The sequence below is a fragment of the Pavona decussata genome, unplaced genomic scaffold (genome assembly GCF_977016875.1).
Source record: "Pavona decussata unplaced genomic scaffold, jaPavDecu1.1 SCAFFOLD_26, whole genome shotgun sequence".
Lineage (NCBI taxonomy): Eukaryota > Metazoa > Cnidaria > Anthozoa > Scleractinia > Agariciidae > Pavona > Pavona decussata.
The window spans coordinates 2,554,524-2,572,801 of NW_028145449.1; the positions used below are offsets into that span (position 1 = coordinate 2,554,524).

The window sequence follows — 18,278 nt, forward strand, 5'->3', positions numbered from 1 at the left end:
GTAATTTTAAACGGTAACTGGTATACTTTGTCAAGTGTTTTTTCGGTAAAGCCATGTCTCAAAATTTTATTCTGGGAGGTTGGTGGTTCAAATGTATCTATTAAGATTGACGAGTATATAGAGCTAGTGGACAAGTTGGCCACGGAGTTTTCTTCAGCGTTGGTATGATTCTGCGGAGTTACTGTTTTTTTCCACAAAGATGGAATGGCATTTAACAAACCATAAAATGTTGTAAAGGGCACCTGTAGGTTATACAAAGTCTTAAACTCAGAGTAGCTGCAGAGATTTCCGTGTCTGTTAAATAAATCACATACGTAGACGATGTTGTGGGAAAACCATCTTTTGTAGAAAACTGGTTTCTTATCAATTAAAATATTGCGATTGTTCCAAAGAATTTCATTTTTAAAGTCTACCTCATTTTTCTTCGACTTTTTGAAGTCATGCCAATACAACAGAATTGAACGGTAGAACGGGGAAAGGTTTTCCAGCGAGAGCATCTTAGGATCGTAATTGCATCTGGTTAAGAAAAAGAGGTTACTGTGTTGTTGGACCATAACATCAGGAATAATTTTCCAAGAAGAGGGTACCTCGTTTTGGATTCTTTTAATCCACGCAATTTTCAAAGCTTTCTCCATGATTGCGAAGTCGCACATTTTTAACCCGCCTTTCCTTCTTTCTCCTATGATTGTGCTTCTTTTAATTTTCGCGGGCTTGCCGTCCCAGATGAAATTAAAAGTAATCTTATTTATTTGTTCTACATATTGCTTGGGGACATTTAAGACAGAAGCGTTATATATCAGTTTTGACAGGCCTAGTGTTTTAACTATGTTAATTTTTCGATAGAGCGTTAGTTTTCTTCTTTTCCAGGTGTTTAAAGTTTGTTCCAGTTCTCGTACTTTAGCACCAAAATTTAGCTCTTCCGCAAGTGTACGATTGTGCGAGAAAAAGATCCCGAGAGAGAGTATTGGCTCCTTTGGCCATTTCAAAAACCAAAGGGCGTGTCTTCGCTATTTTTCCATTGCCCAAGCCACATTGCCTCAGTTTTAGTGGTGTTTATTTCCAATCCAGAAAGGAGGCTACAATTTTGAAGGAGGTCTAACAGTTGGACGACAGAATCTCGATCACGGACGAAAACAGTGGTATCATCAGCATATTGTGTTACTTTTATTTCATGATTGTTTACCAGAATTCCTTTGATGGACGGATTGTTTTTTAAAGCTCTTCCAAAAAGTTCGATTCCTAGAACAAAAAGGACTCCTGATAAAGGACATCCTTGTCGTACACCGCGTTGAAGAGGAAAGAACGTGGAAGCGTGGCCGTTGTTTAATACACAGCTAGACACGTCATTGTAAAAAATGTTGATCCAGTTTAGGATATCAGGTCCAAAATTGAAAACGTTAATGGCGGCTTTGAGGTAAGGCCATTCAATCGAGTCAAAAGCTTTTTTAAAATCTAGAAATGTAGCGATCCCTTTTTTTCCTGTCAAGTTTGTATGCTCTATTATGTCTTGTATTAGCCGAACATTTTCGCCAATGTAACGGCCCTTCACGTAACCAGTTTGATCGGGGTTTATAATGCTTGGAAGAACCTTTTCAAGTCTTTTAGCGATGGCTTTACTGACGATTTTGTAATCAACATTTAGGAGTGATATAGGCCGCAAGTTGTCTAACATAGTTTTGTCTTTAAATTTTTTGGGGATAAGTGAGATAATACCTCTCCTTTGGGATATAGACAGCTTTCGAGATTGGAACGCAAAATTAAAACTTTCCGTCATTTCTTTATTGATTTCAGGCCAGAAGAAGCGATAAAATTCAGCAGGAAATCCGTCAGTACCGGGAGTTTTTCCGACTTTAAAATCCTTAAGAGCGTTATAGCATTCTTCAGAGGTTATTTGACCTTCACAGGATAGCCTTTCATCTTCGTTTAAAGGAGTAATGTTTTCTAGATTAAAGAAAGGGGAATTTTTTAACTTTTCAGTGTCTATGTTCTTGGTTTTGTAAAGAGATTCATAGAAGCATTTTTCTTTATCTAGAATGTTGAATTGATCTTCTGTGTACACGTTTTCAGCAATTTTTAATCTTGTTATTGCCTTATTGGTGTAATTTCGTTTTTCGAGGGAATAGAAGTATTTTGTATTGCGCTCACCATCCTCGTGCCATCTCACTTTATTTCTGAGGATCGCACCTTTTGTCCTATATGTCATAATTTTTTTCAGACGAGATTTTTCTACTTGCAATTCATGTATGATGTTTTTGTTGTGTGGGTTTTCCTCAGCTTGTCTTTGTAGCAAGTTTACCTTTTTCTGCAGAGAAATTTCTTTGTCCCTTAACATTTTTGCTTTCCTCTTCGAGTATTGTACCGTAAATCCTCTCATTTCCATTTTAATTAAATCCCACTTTAAGCCTAAATCGGGTAAATCAACATACTTCGCTTTAAAACGTTGAAGATTTCCTCGTAAAGCTGCGATGTAAGTTTCGTCTGTTAGCAGTGAAGTATTAAATTTCCAAAAACCGGGACCTTTCTTCTGAGCTGACGCTTCTGATTGCAGGTGAATAGATACAGCTGAATGATCGCTTTCGGGAGCCCATAAAATTTCACACTTCTTCGTCAAAGTGCAAAACTCTTTGGAAATTAAGAAGTAATCTAAGCGGCTTTGTACTTTTAAGGATTTATTTATCCAAGTGAAACGAGATAGGTTAGGATTTGTACTTTGCCAAATGTCGCACAAGTTGTACGAATCACAAAGGTTTTCAATTTGTTTTATGACAGAAACTTTTCTCGTGGCAGGGTTTCCACCGGTCTTATCTTTCTGGGAGAGTGGACAGTTAAAATCGCCACCAATTATTATACTCTTTAGGGCAAACTCCTGTAATTGGTGGTTTAGCTTTGTGAAGAAATTTACCTGTTGATTAGCGTCATTTGGCGCGTAAACATTAACAAGAACAATCGGAGTGTTGTCTCTTAGTAATTTCAAGATAACAAACCTCCCTTTTTGGTCAGAAATACACTTTTCTACCTTAAGATCTAAAGAGGGGTTAATCAGAATCATCACACCTTTACTATGGCTTGTTCCGTGGCTGAAAAACACCTTTCCTCCCCATTCATTTTCCCATGTGGATGTGCATAAATTAGTGCCGTAGCACTCCTGCAGGAATATGAAATCTTGTTTTTGTTTATGTAACCACCGAAAAAGCAAACGACGTTTAAGAGACTTGTTTAGACCTCTGACATTTAACGACAGGCATTTTAAATCAAGGGAATTAAAATCAACGATTTTTTCTGAAGGTGCGAGCAACAGGCGCGGGTGACGGAGAACGCAAAGCTTCCAAAGGTAATTTTTTGCGAGCAGTTTTTTCGGTAAATAAAGATTCAATTACGCAATCGCATAAGTAGGGAAACGATGAAAACACGAGTAGCAAGAATCTTATCGTATTATAAAGTACAAAATAAACATGAACATAAATAACACAGCAACTTACATACAGACCAAGCCTCACAAACATATCAAACTACAATGAAACCTTGATCGGTGTCCGGGAATAGCCAAAGCGGGTTCGAGGTTAAAATCTGGGCAGAAGCAACCATAAATTACTGTTGATGGAAATTAAGGGGTGGTGGGACGAAAATCGTGTGGAATGTTGGTAACATTGAAAGCTTCTTTGTTGATGTAGAGGGTTCGGTTGATAACTTTAGCGTCACATCCTTGTTCTTTTGCAACATACATGGCTTGAATCAAAATTTTTCTCTCTTCTTGGATCGCTCTTGCATAATCTTTCGTGATATAAGCATCTTTGTAGTGTCGGGAATGCTTTAGACGGTTTTTAACGGCCAAAACCGCGTCTCTGTCTTCCCTCACGACGAACCTTGCAATGATGGCGCGAGGGCGCGGCGAACTGTTGTTATCACTGTTTCGCGACGGTGGTTTTCCGACACGATGCACAGCATGAAATCTTATGTCTTGTGGGTCTTCTTTAGCTCATTTTCGATTATATTGTAGACTATATCAGAGCAATTTTCGTCAGCCTCTTCGGGGATGTTCATGAACCTTAAGTTTTCTCTCCTTGTGTAATCTTCTAGGGCAACGAGACTTTCTTGTGTTCTTTGTTGTGACGTTTTCAGTAGCGCAGTTTCAGCTTGTGATTTAGCAAGCTCCTCTTTTAATAATTTGATTTCCTGTGACTGGCGGTCGAGCATTTCTTGATGTGTCCTTTTTGAGTCTTTGTGAGTCTTGAAGTCTTCCTGGACATCTTCGATCGTGGCCCACGCATTCTCGAGGGATTTTTCGATCTCTTTGATTGTACATTTGACACCTTCCATTTCTTGCATGAGTTCGCATCTTAGGGTTGATACTTCAGTGTGCAGATTGTTAAAATTATCCTCCATTCTGCTTTCTATCGCGCTAAGTTTGTCTAAGATGACTTTTAAGGACAGAGGTGAATCTGTATCGACTTCGTTGTCCATCTCACCGCGATTTCGCTTCGGTGTAGGTTGAGAGTTCGAACTTGAGCTTGATGAGCGTTCTGCTCGTTTCGACATTCAGACACACGGTTAAGCTTTCATAAATAAGTCTCGTAAACTTCAAACTGCTGCCGAAGGTCCTCTGGATTAGTAAGAAGAACCCATGTAGGCTTTCCCGGCTAAGACATTACAGAGCGGGATAAACGTGTCTAGCAGCCATCTTACCCGCACCGCTGACCATGTGTCTTGCTTTCAGCTAAGTTGTTGAGTTTGCATGGAAAGGTTACAATTGAACTGCGACTTTGACGTAAAGTATTTATAATTAAGTTCTCAAACTCATTAATAATACATAAAGTGAGCAATGAATACCTGACATATTTTGGTTCAGCTGGATAAATCTTGATACTAATGAAACGCGAGATCAAGATGTTAATGGTTTCGATGTGTGTTCAAAACCTTTTTTGATCTGAGGTCAAACACTTGCAGTTTAATAAGTAGCAACTCATAATAAAATAACAGGGTAGGATTATTTATACAAATGTTCCAGCAGGGAATGTTTAACACAAACAAGCAGACGTTTCCTCTTTATTCTGACTCCTTGCATATTAACTGCATCTGAGAATGTTCGTGGACGAACGCTTACTTATGTTTTAAAAGCTGAATGAAAAACAAACATTTCACACTCAAGCCTGCTGTCAGTTTCACTGACGTTTTACTTTTCCCCGACGGTCACTCATGATTGTTATAATGTTAAAATGAAAACCAGTGCAAAGCAGCCCCTTGAACTTAACTCCCCTGAACAGAAGTAGTATATGCACTATTAAATGTGCTCTACCCATAATGTGTGATGACAACAGCCACTCGTCGTTTGTATCGCTTCATATTTTGTGTGAAGAAACAAAGAAGCGTTTGCTAAATTCAGTGCTCTCTATTCAGAACTTTCTTTTCAGACATTACGATCATGTCACAAACTCGGATTTCGTGCTTTATCAGGTGTTTCAAACAACTGTTTCTCGGTTTCGCCGATCATGAAAATCACCTAACCTCGTTTTTGACAGTGTCTTCAATATAGCTCGCCTCAGCAGATCATAATTCAGAAATTTATCAGCGAATAGTATGATATCGCTAAGACAGTAAACGTGTAAACCCAACTTTCTGTGTTTCACATTACTAACAGGATACACTGCTGGTGTGCTTTATATAGGGGTGTTAAACATTTTTTTTCTACATATATTTCTCATAAGTAAACATGCAAGAATGCTTCCTTGGTGTGTTTGATGTTTAAACGACCTTGAAATAGTGTCTCAAAAGGTCCTCCTTATTGATGTTGTTTTAATTTTTGGCAGGAATCAAGACATTCCAAGTTGTGGAGAGACATGGAAGAAACAGGCATCCTTAGTATGCAGCTTGTTGAACACGTATTTTCCCAGTATTGTCAGCAAGGCGTACCCAAGGAGGACATTTTAAATATGATGGAGCATTTCGGATTGCTAGTCAAGTTTGCGAGGTCTCCAAGTGATATACATTACTTTGTACCAGCGCAACTGAAGGCGCCACCTAAAGCCCTTCGAGAAATGGAAACCTCGTCGTCCGACCCATGCCCACTGTATCTTCACTTTTTGGAAGGTTTTGTTCCTCATGGCCTCTTCTTTCAGCTGGTGTCAAGGTGTTCTCGACGGTGCCCTGCTAATGGATTCACGCAGCCTCCCAGATTTTATGAGGGGGCGTCGACCTTCTTCCTTGAGAAAACTTTCCGCTACCAACTGACTCTTTTGTGCAAGAAAAGGTTCATCAAGATTATCTTGAAACACCAGAGAACACGAGACGAACAATTGTCTCTGACTGAAGAAGAAGAGGTAGCCAGTCTTGTGCGAACGTTTTTGGAAGATGAATTGGGCAATATGAGACAAGAGCTGCCCTGGTTGAACAATTTAAAGTATGAATTGTGTGTTGAATGTCCTTGCTGTCCGGAGGAGGAAACCAAGTGTGCCAACCACGGTCAAGTCTATTGTGCACATGAGGACTGCATGAGCCTTGTCAAGGTTATGTCTGGAGGGTGTTTAAGCTGCTGCTTCCAATGTTGTCAAACAGCGAATCTCCCCAGACTGGAAAAGTGGTTCTCGGTCAAAGGTGAGGACAATGTGTCGTATATGGTTAAATTAAGATGATCGATCTAAGGCCCTGTTTATACGTCGCATTTAATGACACGTATTTAATTGATGAATTTTTTTCGTCTGGGAGACGAAATTAAATGTCGGTTCATTTTAGACGTCGAATATAATTTCGATGTCGTTTTGTGACTGCATTGACTTTTGGCAGCGGAGAACTTCCAAAAACAACATGGCGGCGTTCAGAGAGGCAGTAATGCTAAAGATTGCTCTAGCGAGGCGAAGGCGTAGGAATTTGTCTTTTCAGATGGCAACGCTTGTAGCAGTAAGACGAAAATTCAGGCTTCGACTGCTAGCTTTGTTATGTTTATTACTGCAGCAAGTGGGAGAAGAAGAGGAACGTTTTCGTAGTGTCCGAAGGTGTGAGAGAAATGCTGGATGGTGGGAGATGGTGTGGTCAACTTATGACAATTCACGATTCAAGAAAACCTTTCGTGTGACACGCCAAACGTTTTGCTATATACTAGAGAATATCAGGCAGGATATCACAAAGGATCAGCTGACTGAAATGCCAATTTCTCCGGAGTGCAGATTAGCAATATGTCTTTATCGGCTTGGGAGGGGTGATTACCTGTACACAATAGCAGAATTGTTTGGCGTTGGGCTAGCAACTATCCATGTCATTGTTAAGGAAGTCTGCGAAGCAATCGTAAAAAACTTATGGAGGAAGGCAGTGACAAATCATTTCCCAACTTCTGAGCAGGATTTTACAGAAGCCATGGTAGACATGAACCAGCTTTGGCAATTTCCTTGGTGTTGGGGAGCGATCGACGGTTGCCACATCCCAATTCAGTGCCCTCCTGGTGGAGAGGAAGCTTGTAAAGAGTACCATAACTTTAAAAACTTTTTCTCTATTGTTATGATGGCCATTGTCGACGCTGCGGCAAGATTCATGTGGGTCAGCGTGGGTTTCCCTGGTAACTCACATGACTCAATTATTTTTCAGTCTACACAGCTATGGAGTGATATCACGGAAAAGAAAGTGATCCCTGAAATATCACAAAACATTCAAGGAACAGACATTTATCCCATGATTCTAGGGGATTCAGCTTTCCCTTTTCGTATTTGGTTGATGAAACCTTACTCCAATGCTGTTCTGAGTGCTGAACAGCACTATTTCAACTACCGCCTCAGCAGGGCAAGGATGGTAACAGAAAGGGCTTTCGGCCAGCTGAAGAGTCGATGGAGGGTTCTCTACCGTAAATCATCTTGTCAACCTGATACCGTTAAATGCATTGCATTAGCATGTGTTGTTCTTCACAATATCTGTGTAGACATGGGTGATTCACTACCATCACAGTTAGACTTAACAGAGGATCCAGCACAACATGGGAGAAGAAGCAGGAAGGAGGTCAGAGAACTGCTGATGATGAGAAACTGCACCATGAAGAAGGATAAATCACATCATGCAGAAGAGATAAGAAAAGCGCTTCTCAACAAATTTTGGGAAGAGAAAGAGGGGCAGTAATCTGTCAGCCCTAACTTTTCTGATCTTCAAAAAGAGCTAAAATGTAACAGCATATAACTAATCAACTGTTCAACCTGGAAATTGTTTTTGATTTACTATTAAATTTTTGATGTTTGTCAAGTAGGGATTTTCTATTGGCAAGGGAATTTGCTTGATATAGTTATTAAATAAAGGGAGCATTCTTAAATGAGGGGGTGGGACTCCCACCAAAAAGTATGCAACACATCGTGATAGTCAATATGCTGTTACACTTGTTGGACCACTGAATTAAGCCGTTTGAGTATAGGGCATTTTCAAAAAGTACCATAATACTCTTTTTTCCCTCCATAACTTTGCATAAGCAATGTTTTTAATATAAATTACAGTATCTTGCGAGAGTTTAAAGTCCCATGAGAAATTGAAAACAATGCTCATGCAACATTTTGGAAGGGCAAAAAAAATTATGATATTTTTGAAAGTTGAGTTTTCAATTTAGGGTGAAATAATATACAAACATTTTAAGCATATTACCCTGAAGTATATTATTAACAACCTCTATGAGGAATTGTACTACAGGACTTCTGAGTTAGGGTGATTATACTTTGATGAATAAATGTTGTGTGGTTTCACAAGAAAAAAAAAAGTCCAAAAGCAATGATAATAAAATCATGACAATTGGTATGGTGTGTCTGTTGTAGGTAACACCTATTCTTATATGTAAACGCGTTTGTAACCTAGGTTGAGTCAGAATTACCTTTGTCTCCTAACCCTAATTACTCACGATCATGAATTATTAGGGATAGCAAACAAAGGAAACTCCAGTTTAAGCTGAGAACGGATTTTACCTACAACATATCTACCATTTGACAAGGCCTTAAGAAACAAACATGGGTATGTTAACCAAACTTTATTGTAGCTTTATAACTATTTTAAGTTCTTTAAAATGTCAACTTTGCAACAGATGTTTGTTAATGAAACAAACTGAAACATATTGACAAAGACCTTCAATGTTGTTTAAGGAGTATTTACTCTTTTCAAAACCACTGTTTTGATGAGAAGCTTATTATCAAAATATGTCTAAACGAAGTAGAAAATGCAACAAAAATGGATCTTGCATGTTTTGTTCAACAGATTCTTAAACATGCAAATGTCAGAAAATCAGAGTCAATAAAAGTATTGAGTGAAACCATCAGCAGTCTCAGGGGGGTACATAATTCCTGTTTGAGTTTGGTTTCCTAGCACACCATTGTTGGAAAACATAGGTGTGCTATATGAACCATGATGTTGATAGTGTTGGAAGGGTTGCTGACCTGAACCCAACAGTATGTCCAAATACCTTTTCTCTTGTTCTCTTGCTAGTTTCATCTCCTCGTGAATGCCTTCCAAGAGCTGTTTAGTTGGGTCATTCTCAATTACAGATCTTATTAAATCTACAGCTGATGTAATTTGGTTTGATTTATGTTTTCTACCCTTCTTCTTAACTGGTACAAACATGCTCTTCTCAGGAGGCTCCTTTATACTACCTTCGACAGTACTGCAATCACTGCTCTCATGCTCAATGATTTCTTTGGCACTACTCTCATTGGCTGAAGGTTCACGAGCTTGCTCAGGCTGACATGAATCACGTGACTTTACTATAGGGTAGAGTAGGTCGAACCACTTTCCATATCCTTTCTCGTCAGTCAGCCTCTTCACTCCACTTGCTGTCTTTACGGTAAGACAGATCTTCTTGCATGTGGCTACACACCATTTAAACTTGGTTCTCATCTGCTCTACTGTGAACGGGAATGAATCTTCATATTGTTCGTTCAGTTTATTTAACACAGACTGATAAGCCTCAGTGTTGTATGCTTTCTTGGTGTTCGTGAAAACCAGCTTCCGAAGAATGTTCTCGTCATTGACAATTATGTTTACCATGTCAGTCACCTGGGTCTCCAACCACGTTGCTTTTCTACCACGCTTCTTCACTTTTACCGCGGTTTCCTCGGGGCTCTCGCTATCACCATCTTCAGGCTGCTTTCTGCGTTTTTTGTTTGGGACTTGTGGCTCCTTTTTCTCGCTGTCACTGCTTAAATATGAATCTTGATCATTCTGTTTCGATAGCGAAGATGTTTCATCTACGAAATTTGCCGAGATATATGCTTCTGGGCTACGAGGAGTGGATGTTCGTGTATAAATTCTTGCACAAGGAAGACAGTACCCAACTCGCTTTCCCGGCTCCCATCCCTCCGCCTCTTCATCCAGTTCAGCCACAGAACATTCGAAACGAACACATACAGGTTTGTCACATGAAATGCAACTGTATTTCGTTTTAGCATCGCATGACCAACAAGTCTGATTCAACGTTTTTCGGAAAAGGGCTCCTGCAGTCGCCATGTTTTCTATTTTCGCGGGACCACGCATCGTACGCATGCTATGCACGTGAAAACTGTGAGCGTGGGCTCAAAATTAGCCAGTGGAATAATTTATGTCGGCGAAAAATAATGTATGCATTTACTTTGATGCGACTGAAACGCGACGTATAAAAGTGACACGCATTTCAGACGTTTTATCCGTCTGGGGCACACGGATAAAACGTCTGGACGAATATAATTTAACAGGAGAAATTCGGTTCGTTTTATACGTCGCTTTACCGTCGAAGAAAATTGCTGGAATTAGATTCGTGTGAATTAAATTCGTCTCTAATGCGACGTATAAACAGGGCCTAAGTCAGTTTTGAAAATGGCTCAATGTCTGGTTGCCTTCATGAGCTGTAAATTATACAATCAAGACCTAAACGATTGGTTAAAGATACTAGTAAAAGAGTTATCTTTTCAGAACCCTAGCCAGAACAATTAAACCCAAAAATGGACGAATAAATGCGCACGTCCACTGTGAGTTGTCTATTTACGATAACAATTGCTGTCGGGTCTTCTCATTTTGTGAATAAGGTGAAAAATACTTTGAAAAGATGCGGATAGCTATTAAATCCAAGAAAGGGTATTCACACCCCCACTCAACAATTTTATAGGGAAAAAAAACCACGAAAGATACAGGTAAAATTGCTTGTTGATGTTGTGGAATAATGCTAATTTACTAACTGTATTATAACTGTGTCTTAATATCAACAAAATCATTTTAGAAGATTCCGTTAATTTGAAGTGGGTATTTGTACTGCCTAAAATTTCTTCCGTCATCAGCGCGCGCGCACATAAAACAAAATGCGATTTTTCTTTTTTGAGGTTAAGCTCGGCGGAGAAATTATTGGTCGACTTCTCCTTACAGAGCATGGTGTCTTATTATTATTTCATATTATATTAACCCTTTGTAGACTAATATGTGAGCGAGTTCCACCGAACTTCGTGACTTTTTGTTAAGAAAGTCAGCTGGAATCAATTTTTTGTGCATGCAGATGCCTAAATGGCCCCATTTTTTGGGTACTTTTATTTGTTTGGGCACCTTTAAGGCATTTTACTGTCACTTTGGTGCGCTATTTAAAGAAACATGCTGTCTAGTGTTTCATTGATAGAAGTAATGGCTTAGTTTTTTAATGCTGCTGTCACAAACAAGCAGCCCTAATATCGTGAAAAAAGTCTGATGACCCTCTCTTTCCATTTTATTTTCTAAATGTAATCCTGGGCTGGATGCAGCTACCTACCGTGCAAAGTTTCTAAAGAAAATTAATTACAGATTCTTGTCATCTACGCATGTATCAGTTTAGTGGAAGGGAAGCCTTCATTAATTGTTTAACTGATGATTTGTTTGAAGAGAGCCAGGCAACTACTAGTTTGAAGAGAGGGTTGTTACACTAAAGGAAAAGGGACGCAGAAGACACAGGTAAAGGCGTCTGAATCTCTGTTGTTTTTGTTGAAAAACACTTATTAAGGCTTTGATGTCAGTAAATACAGTACTCACAAACTTCTGAAAGCATGCATGTTTCATTTCGTTGTAAGACGTAGAAGAATTTTATTTGCATGCATGTGTTAGTTAAGCATATATGGGAAGTTCTTATTAGTTATTAGAGAGATTTAGCATCGCGTTTACGGCAAACGGCAAACGCCAGGCTGAAATTTTCTCTTTGATTAAAAACAATGAAGCTTTTTTGGTTTAAGCTTATCTCCACCCAGTCGGCGACAGCTATCGAGCAAACACGAAAAAGAGAGAAGTGAGTTCGAGAAACACAAGTTTATGCATTTTAGAACAAACAGCGGCTTGACGTTTCCCGTTGGGCGTTAGCCGTAAACGCGAAGCTAAATCTCTCTATTGATTTACAGGTACGTCAAGTGATGATTCGCCTGAGCAGACGCCAATATCTTGTAAATCCAAGACAGGGTTGTCACACCGCACTTATAAGAATTCCAAATGGAAAAAGCGTGTGGAAGATTCAGGTAAAAACGCCTAAATCTGTATTACTTTTTTCAGATAAAGTTATTGATTTTTTTTTGTGTCCTAATCAAGACAATCATTCAAGGAGATTCCATATTATTGCACTGCACATCCTTACTGCGGTAATTTCTTGCGTTCCTAAGGCGAGCGAGAGAATGGGGCATTTCTTAGTCCTTTTCTGGTAAAAGAACATAGTGACTTGTTGTTTTTATTCCACGCTTTTAAGAGGATACGACCCTTAACGATATCTCTTATTTTCAGTTTCAAAATATTCTCATGGATTAACTATTAAAATTTGTTATTTAGGCATTTCATTGGACTTCACCAAATAATGTTTTCGTTAGTGTCATACTTCGGCACCTTTAAGGCATTTTACTGTCACGTTGTTACGTTATTACAAGAGTAGTAAGTAATATCTCATTGATTGGAATAGCTTTTTTTAAGTAATGGTAGAATCTTTCTTAAGGCTAAGTTTTTTAATGCTGCTGTCACAAACAAGCAAAGTTGTTATATTCTGCATACAGCCCTAATAACGTACAAAAAAGTCTGATGACCCTCTCTTTCCATTTTATTTTCTTAATGTAATCCTGGGCTGGATGTAGCTAGCTACCGTACAAAGTTTCCAAGGAAAATTAATTACAGCTTCTTGATATGTACCCATGTATCAGTTTAGTGAAAGGGAAAACTTTATTAATTCTTTAATATAGTTACTTCAACTGATGATTTGTTTGAAGAGAGCCAGGCACCTACTATTTTCAAGAGAGGATTGTTACACAAAAGGAAAAGGGGCGTAGAAAACACAGGTAAAGGCGTCTCAATCTTTGTTGTTTTTGCGGAAAACCAGTCACTAAGGCTTTGATGTCAGTAAATACAGTGTGCAAAAACTTCTGACAGTATGCATAATTCATTTCTTTGTAAGATTTATAAGAGTTTTACTTACATGCATGTTTCAGGTAAGCATTACTTCTTGATTTACAGGTACGTCAAGTGATGATTCGCCTAAACAGACGCCAATATCTTGTAAATCCAAGACAGGGTTGTCACATCGCACTTATGAGAATTCCAAATGGAAAAAGCATGTTGAAGATTCAGGTCAAAACGCCTAAATCTGTATTACTTTTGTAAGATAAAATAACTGGTTTTTGTGTGTGTCCTAATTAAGACAATCATTCAAGGAGATTCCATTAACTTGCACTACGCACCCTCACTGCGGTAATTTCTTGCGTCGCTAACGCGAGTGAGAGAATGGGGCATTTCTTAGTCCTTTTCTGGTAAAAGAACATAGTGACTTGCTGTTTTTATTCCGCGTATTTTAAGAAAATACGACCCTTAGCGATATCTCTTATTTTCAGTTTTGAAATTAACTATTAAAATTTGTTATTTAGGTACTTCATTGGACTTCACCCTATGTTTTCGTTAGTGTCATACTTTGGCACCTTGAAGGCATTTTACTGTCACGTTGTTACGTTATTACAAGAGTAATAAGTAATATCTCATTGATTGGAATAGCTTTTTTTAAGTAATGGGAGACTCTTTCTTAAGGCTAAGTTTTTCAATGCTGATTCATTTGCGTCCTCCCTTCATTCATTCTTTCCTTTACTTCTTCCTCCCTTATTCCCTATCTCCCTTCCTTTCTCCCTTTCTTTCTTCCTTTTTCACTTGTTTCTTTCCTGTCTACCTTCTTTTCTTTTTTCCTTCCTTTGTTTGTTTCTTCCTGGTATTCTTTCTTTCTTCATTGACACTTAAATAAAGTGATTGATTTAGTTTGTTTCATTACCAAGATGCTGCGCGCATTGAAAGGGAATTCAATTTCCTCAAGAAACTATCAACACTTGCATTATTGTTTCTTCGATCAGTAGGTCCAAACATTGTGATAAAGGGAGCGAAATTAGATACACTGTATTAAACACCGACTTATGGTACAATTGAGCTGCATCCATGATATCATTTATAGATGCAGAGATTGCAGAGACAGATGAGCATGAAACACTGGGAAGAATGATGTTATCATTAATCTCACCCCCCCCCCCCCCCACTACCATCAGGACTAATTACTGATCATGAGTGCCTGTATAGTTGAGCTCGGGGATTTTTAGTTACCAAGTCCTGACATTAAACCTTGCTTTGTATGGTCAGACTAATATTTTAAGGATGCCTCTGTTAGTAATGGCAACTGTAGTAAGTTATATAAAAACTCGTCTAACTGATGTGTTATAACCACGTGGAGCTTCAGAACATTTAGAAAGACTAATAAGGTTTTTTCTTACTCTTCAGCGAAGCAAAATTTACGTGATGTCGAGCAACTGCAACGTTATCCTAGAAACGCCACCAGGATGACTGACGTATCAAGGAGGTTGGACGAGATTGCTTCAGACAAAGGTTTCACAGTTTCTGACAATGAGGGATCAGGAAATTGCATGTTTTACTCATTGTCAGAACAACTGGACCTTGTGAAGGGGATTCAGATATCTCATAACGCGTTGAGGCAGCACATTGTCCAGTATCTCGAGAAGAACCCTACACTGGTAAGTCGCTGAGGGCGAAGAAGCTTGGAAGATGTGGTGCTTTGTAACTGTATCCTCACATTCAGGAATCCAACGGTCAATTCATGACCACGATGTAACTGCAAAGGAAAATATTTTTTTGAAAAGCCATAGCTAGTCATCGCATGTGAGACGTTAGCTCAATTCATCAATTATATTGCGGAAATGATGAATTGGGAAGCATATTTTTTCCGAATACCGGACAACAATTGATCCTTTTGATGGTAGCTACTGTTAATTAAATTGGTGCACTAAGGTACAAGAAAAATTGGAGCAAAACCGAAGCATTGTCGAAACTTCAGTAACATTGAGGACATTTAATGTTCATTCTTACAGAGAGCAGTGAGATTGAACTTGTGACCATCTTAGGAACTAAGAGTTTTTGGAAAATCTTAAAAAAAAATAATGAAACCACGTAAATATTTTTATAGTTCCACCAACTTTAAGAAACTGGAAGAAAAGAAAACCAAATTCCTTTCTAGGCATCGCCTTCCTTCTATTGAGCTAACATCCGCCTTAACCAAATATGATGCTTATTCTTATTATTTTCTTGTCTTCAGTCAGATGGAACAAACTTGTTCAATTTTGTTCACGGGTCTCAGTCTTGATCTGATTACTTAACAAAGATGTCAGCAGATGGGACGTGGGGTGATCACGTGATTCTCCATGCTGTGGCAAACTGCTATGAAACATGCATTCATGTGATTAGCAGTCTGTCATCCAATCATGACGTAACCATCAGCCCAGAACAAAAACGTGATGTTGAAAACAGCAACCGGCTTGTGCTGGGGCACTTACACGAGCACCACTATGTCAGCCTTCAACCCAAACCAGGTAAATGAGCTTCACAGTTAAACTTAGAAATATGGGTACTGGCAAATACAAGCTAGTCGGTTTTACCTACGAGAAGATAACCGAGGCCAAACTAAACGATAAATTGGATAAATTTAATGCGAGCCAAACGCATATCTAGTTTTTGTTACTTGTATCATCTGCATAGAATTTCGATTAGTTTACACTGTAAAATATCTCGAGGGTTATTATTATTATTTTTTTTTTTGAGGCATTTCTACAAAAAGTTATAAATGCCAACTTTCAAAATGATTATAGAGTCAACTTCTGCTATAACAGAGGCCTTTAGAGCCACGATTTAGTGCGGTGCGTAATATTACCAATTCATCCTCGCAGAATATTCATTCCTGTCCACAATAAAAAGATGTCTGTAATGCAAAGGTGTTCGCAAGACAGAACTTAGCTGTATTTTATTACAGTTGAAGGGTTTGATACATGGTGAAAAGGGGTGTGAGTGATGGTTTTGCCACACAAATTCGACGCCCTCCAAAGGAGCTTTTTCTTTTACAGATTGTTGTTTACATTTTTAATCTTAATGTCTAAATGAGTAAACTAAGGCTATCACTTAATATGCTACGTAGAATCTGTTGGTAACTTTTGAAACAACGTAGTATTAATTTGCCAACACGACATCTTCTGAGGGTACTAAAAATTAACCAAAGTATCTGTCTTGCTAGTTGCGACTAAATAACAGTTTGAAAGCAGCTCGTATGTCGCTATCCCCAACCTCTCTAAACCCTCTATCAATCGCTCTTCCCAAAAAACACATGTACTGGCAAAGGAACCACAAGCGATCGAACAACTAAACATTCAGTGATTTTTCTACGTTCGTTATATGTACAATGAACAGTATGAACACGCACGTGATCACAGTCTAGAGTCCAGTCAGAGTGACTGGTCAATAAAGTTTTGTAAAGGGTTTTGGTGGGTAGCTGAAAACACAGGGAAATTTTTGCAGGAAAGTAAAACTTGTCCAATGAAAATCTGTCGACGCCCGTTGCAAGTGACTTCAACCAGGTTAGAAAAAGCTAGAATTTTGTTGTGGTGTAAAAAGAAAGGAAGCATTTGTCGAAAAGTGATGTCCATAGAAATCCTGTAATGGCGAGTAATCGATTACAAATCGCAGTGAAGCGGCTGGCGTGCTGTAATATTTTGGGGTCAGTAATTCTCATCGTGACATTAGTCACGCTACTCGCAAACGGCTCGTAGCGTATTTTTTTTTTCTTACCACATTTTGACGTTATCTGTGCGTTATCAGAGAACAGATGCACGTTAATTGCATAACTAACGACGCAGAGACGGTTGTCCGCTGTATTTATTGGCCGATCTTTACAGGGATTTTGATACATAGCAAATTACATGTGCTTCTCCTCACTGTTGTGAGGTTTATCAAGGAGTCATCGCTTTGCAGGGGTTTAGTAACAGACTTTAATTTTGTTGCTTGCTTCTTTCAAACAATAGCTGCTTTCAGTACTCTACGGTATTCTTATATTCAAATACTCAAGCACTCTGTTCTTTGTATTTGCAGTTAAAAATGGCAGTCCATCTCCTGATGAATTGGAGGAAGTATCAGTGAGCATTGGCGACACTTGGCGTGTGCTGGGACGTCGGCTGAAGTTTGAAAAAGCAAAGCTGGAAGAGTTTGACCATTGCAAATGGAGGTTAAGTGAAAAAGCATATGAAATGCTGATGGAGTGGAAACAAAAGGAAGGCTCAGATGCAACGTACCGAGTTCTACATGAAGCATTGTGTCACAAATTTGTAAATCGTACAGATTTAGCAGACAAAATTTGTCGTTAAGCTCAAGTTCAAGTTCTTGGAAAAGTCGCTGAAAAATAATTATGGTCTGCCACCCCTTGGATAATTTGTGTCCCACCGTTATTGCAAAAGGTTAGTCAGTGTTATCAACCATAATAATAGTAATAATTTCGTAAGATACCATAGGGGTGAATAATCACTAAGCAAATAGGAACGACTACCTGTTCCTTACTAAAGACTTGTCGAAAACATGAGGACAACAGTTTAAAACTGTAAATGCTTTGAACCCAAGAGTCACGCCAAGATTAGGTAAATTGTTATCATCTGCGTGCGTGTAATCCTGATCGAGAAAGCCTGTTTGAGATGACACTGATTGACGTTTGGACAACCTGAGCGGAAGTCATAACCAAGGTTAAGATTCTGATGATCACGTTTGTCATATCTCAAACTGTCCCTCTCACGACTACCCTCACCCAGTGGTGATCATAATTTACCAAATTATGAGTTCATTCATACTTTGAAGTGAGACATGAGTATAAACAGACATGAATGAAAAATAAATATGAATAAACGGAACAGAAACAGAGGAAAAATCACTAACATCAGCCTTGGGTTACTGTGACGTAGACTGTCATGCCATATAATTAATTCACTTTTCTTACAGTTCCAATTTAGTAAGATAGAGGG

At 38.8% G+C, this 18,278-nt stretch overlaps 3 protein-coding genes and 1 long non-coding RNA gene across 7 annotated transcripts in view; 2 read left to right on the forward strand and 2 right to left on the reverse strand.

The window, feature by feature from the left end:
- Positions 1–18,278, forward strand: part of LOC146485511 (uncharacterized) — a 79,422-nt gene that overhangs the window by 60,595 nt on the left and 549 nt on the right. Inside the window, exons 11-16 of one of the 4 annotated variants that reach the window (XR_014863379.1) lie at positions 12,327–12,440; positions 13,146–13,241; positions 13,417–13,530; positions 14,713–14,963; positions 15,542–15,815; positions 17,362–17,497. The exons of 1 other annotated variant lie outside the window; for it this stretch is intronic. The gene's annotated coding sequence lies outside the window, so the exon portion shown is untranslated. Of the gene's footprint in view, positions 1–12,326; positions 12,441–13,145; positions 13,242–13,416; positions 13,531–14,712; positions 14,964–15,541; positions 15,816–17,361; positions 17,724–18,278 lie in introns of those variants that run through there. 2 more of the 4 variants (XR_014863380.1, XR_014863378.1) reach the window with 2 other exon arrangements.
- The window catches only part of LOC146485512 (uncharacterized), a 124,288-nt gene that overhangs the window by 60,558 nt on the left and 45,452 nt on the right, over positions 1–18,278 (forward strand). The gene's annotated exons all lie outside the window — the stretch shown is intronic.
- Positions 1–18,278, reverse strand: part of LOC146485514 (uncharacterized) — a 62,609-nt gene that overhangs the window by 26,992 nt on the left and 17,339 nt on the right. The window lies entirely within an intron of this gene.
- Positions 9,238–10,728, reverse strand: LOC146485516 (uncharacterized). Its single transcript, XM_085103484.1, has one exon. The coding sequence runs from the start codon at positions 10,483–10,485 to the stop codon at positions 9,238–9,240; it is 1,248 nt and encodes a 415-aa protein (XP_084959610.1). The 5' UTR covers positions 10,486–10,728.

What these genes read in the sequence shown, in the direction of transcription:
- LOC146485516 (XM_085103484.1), bottom strand. Translation starts at nt 10,485, where the DNA reads ATGCGTACGATGCGTGGTCCCGCGAAAATAGAAAACATGGCGACTGCA.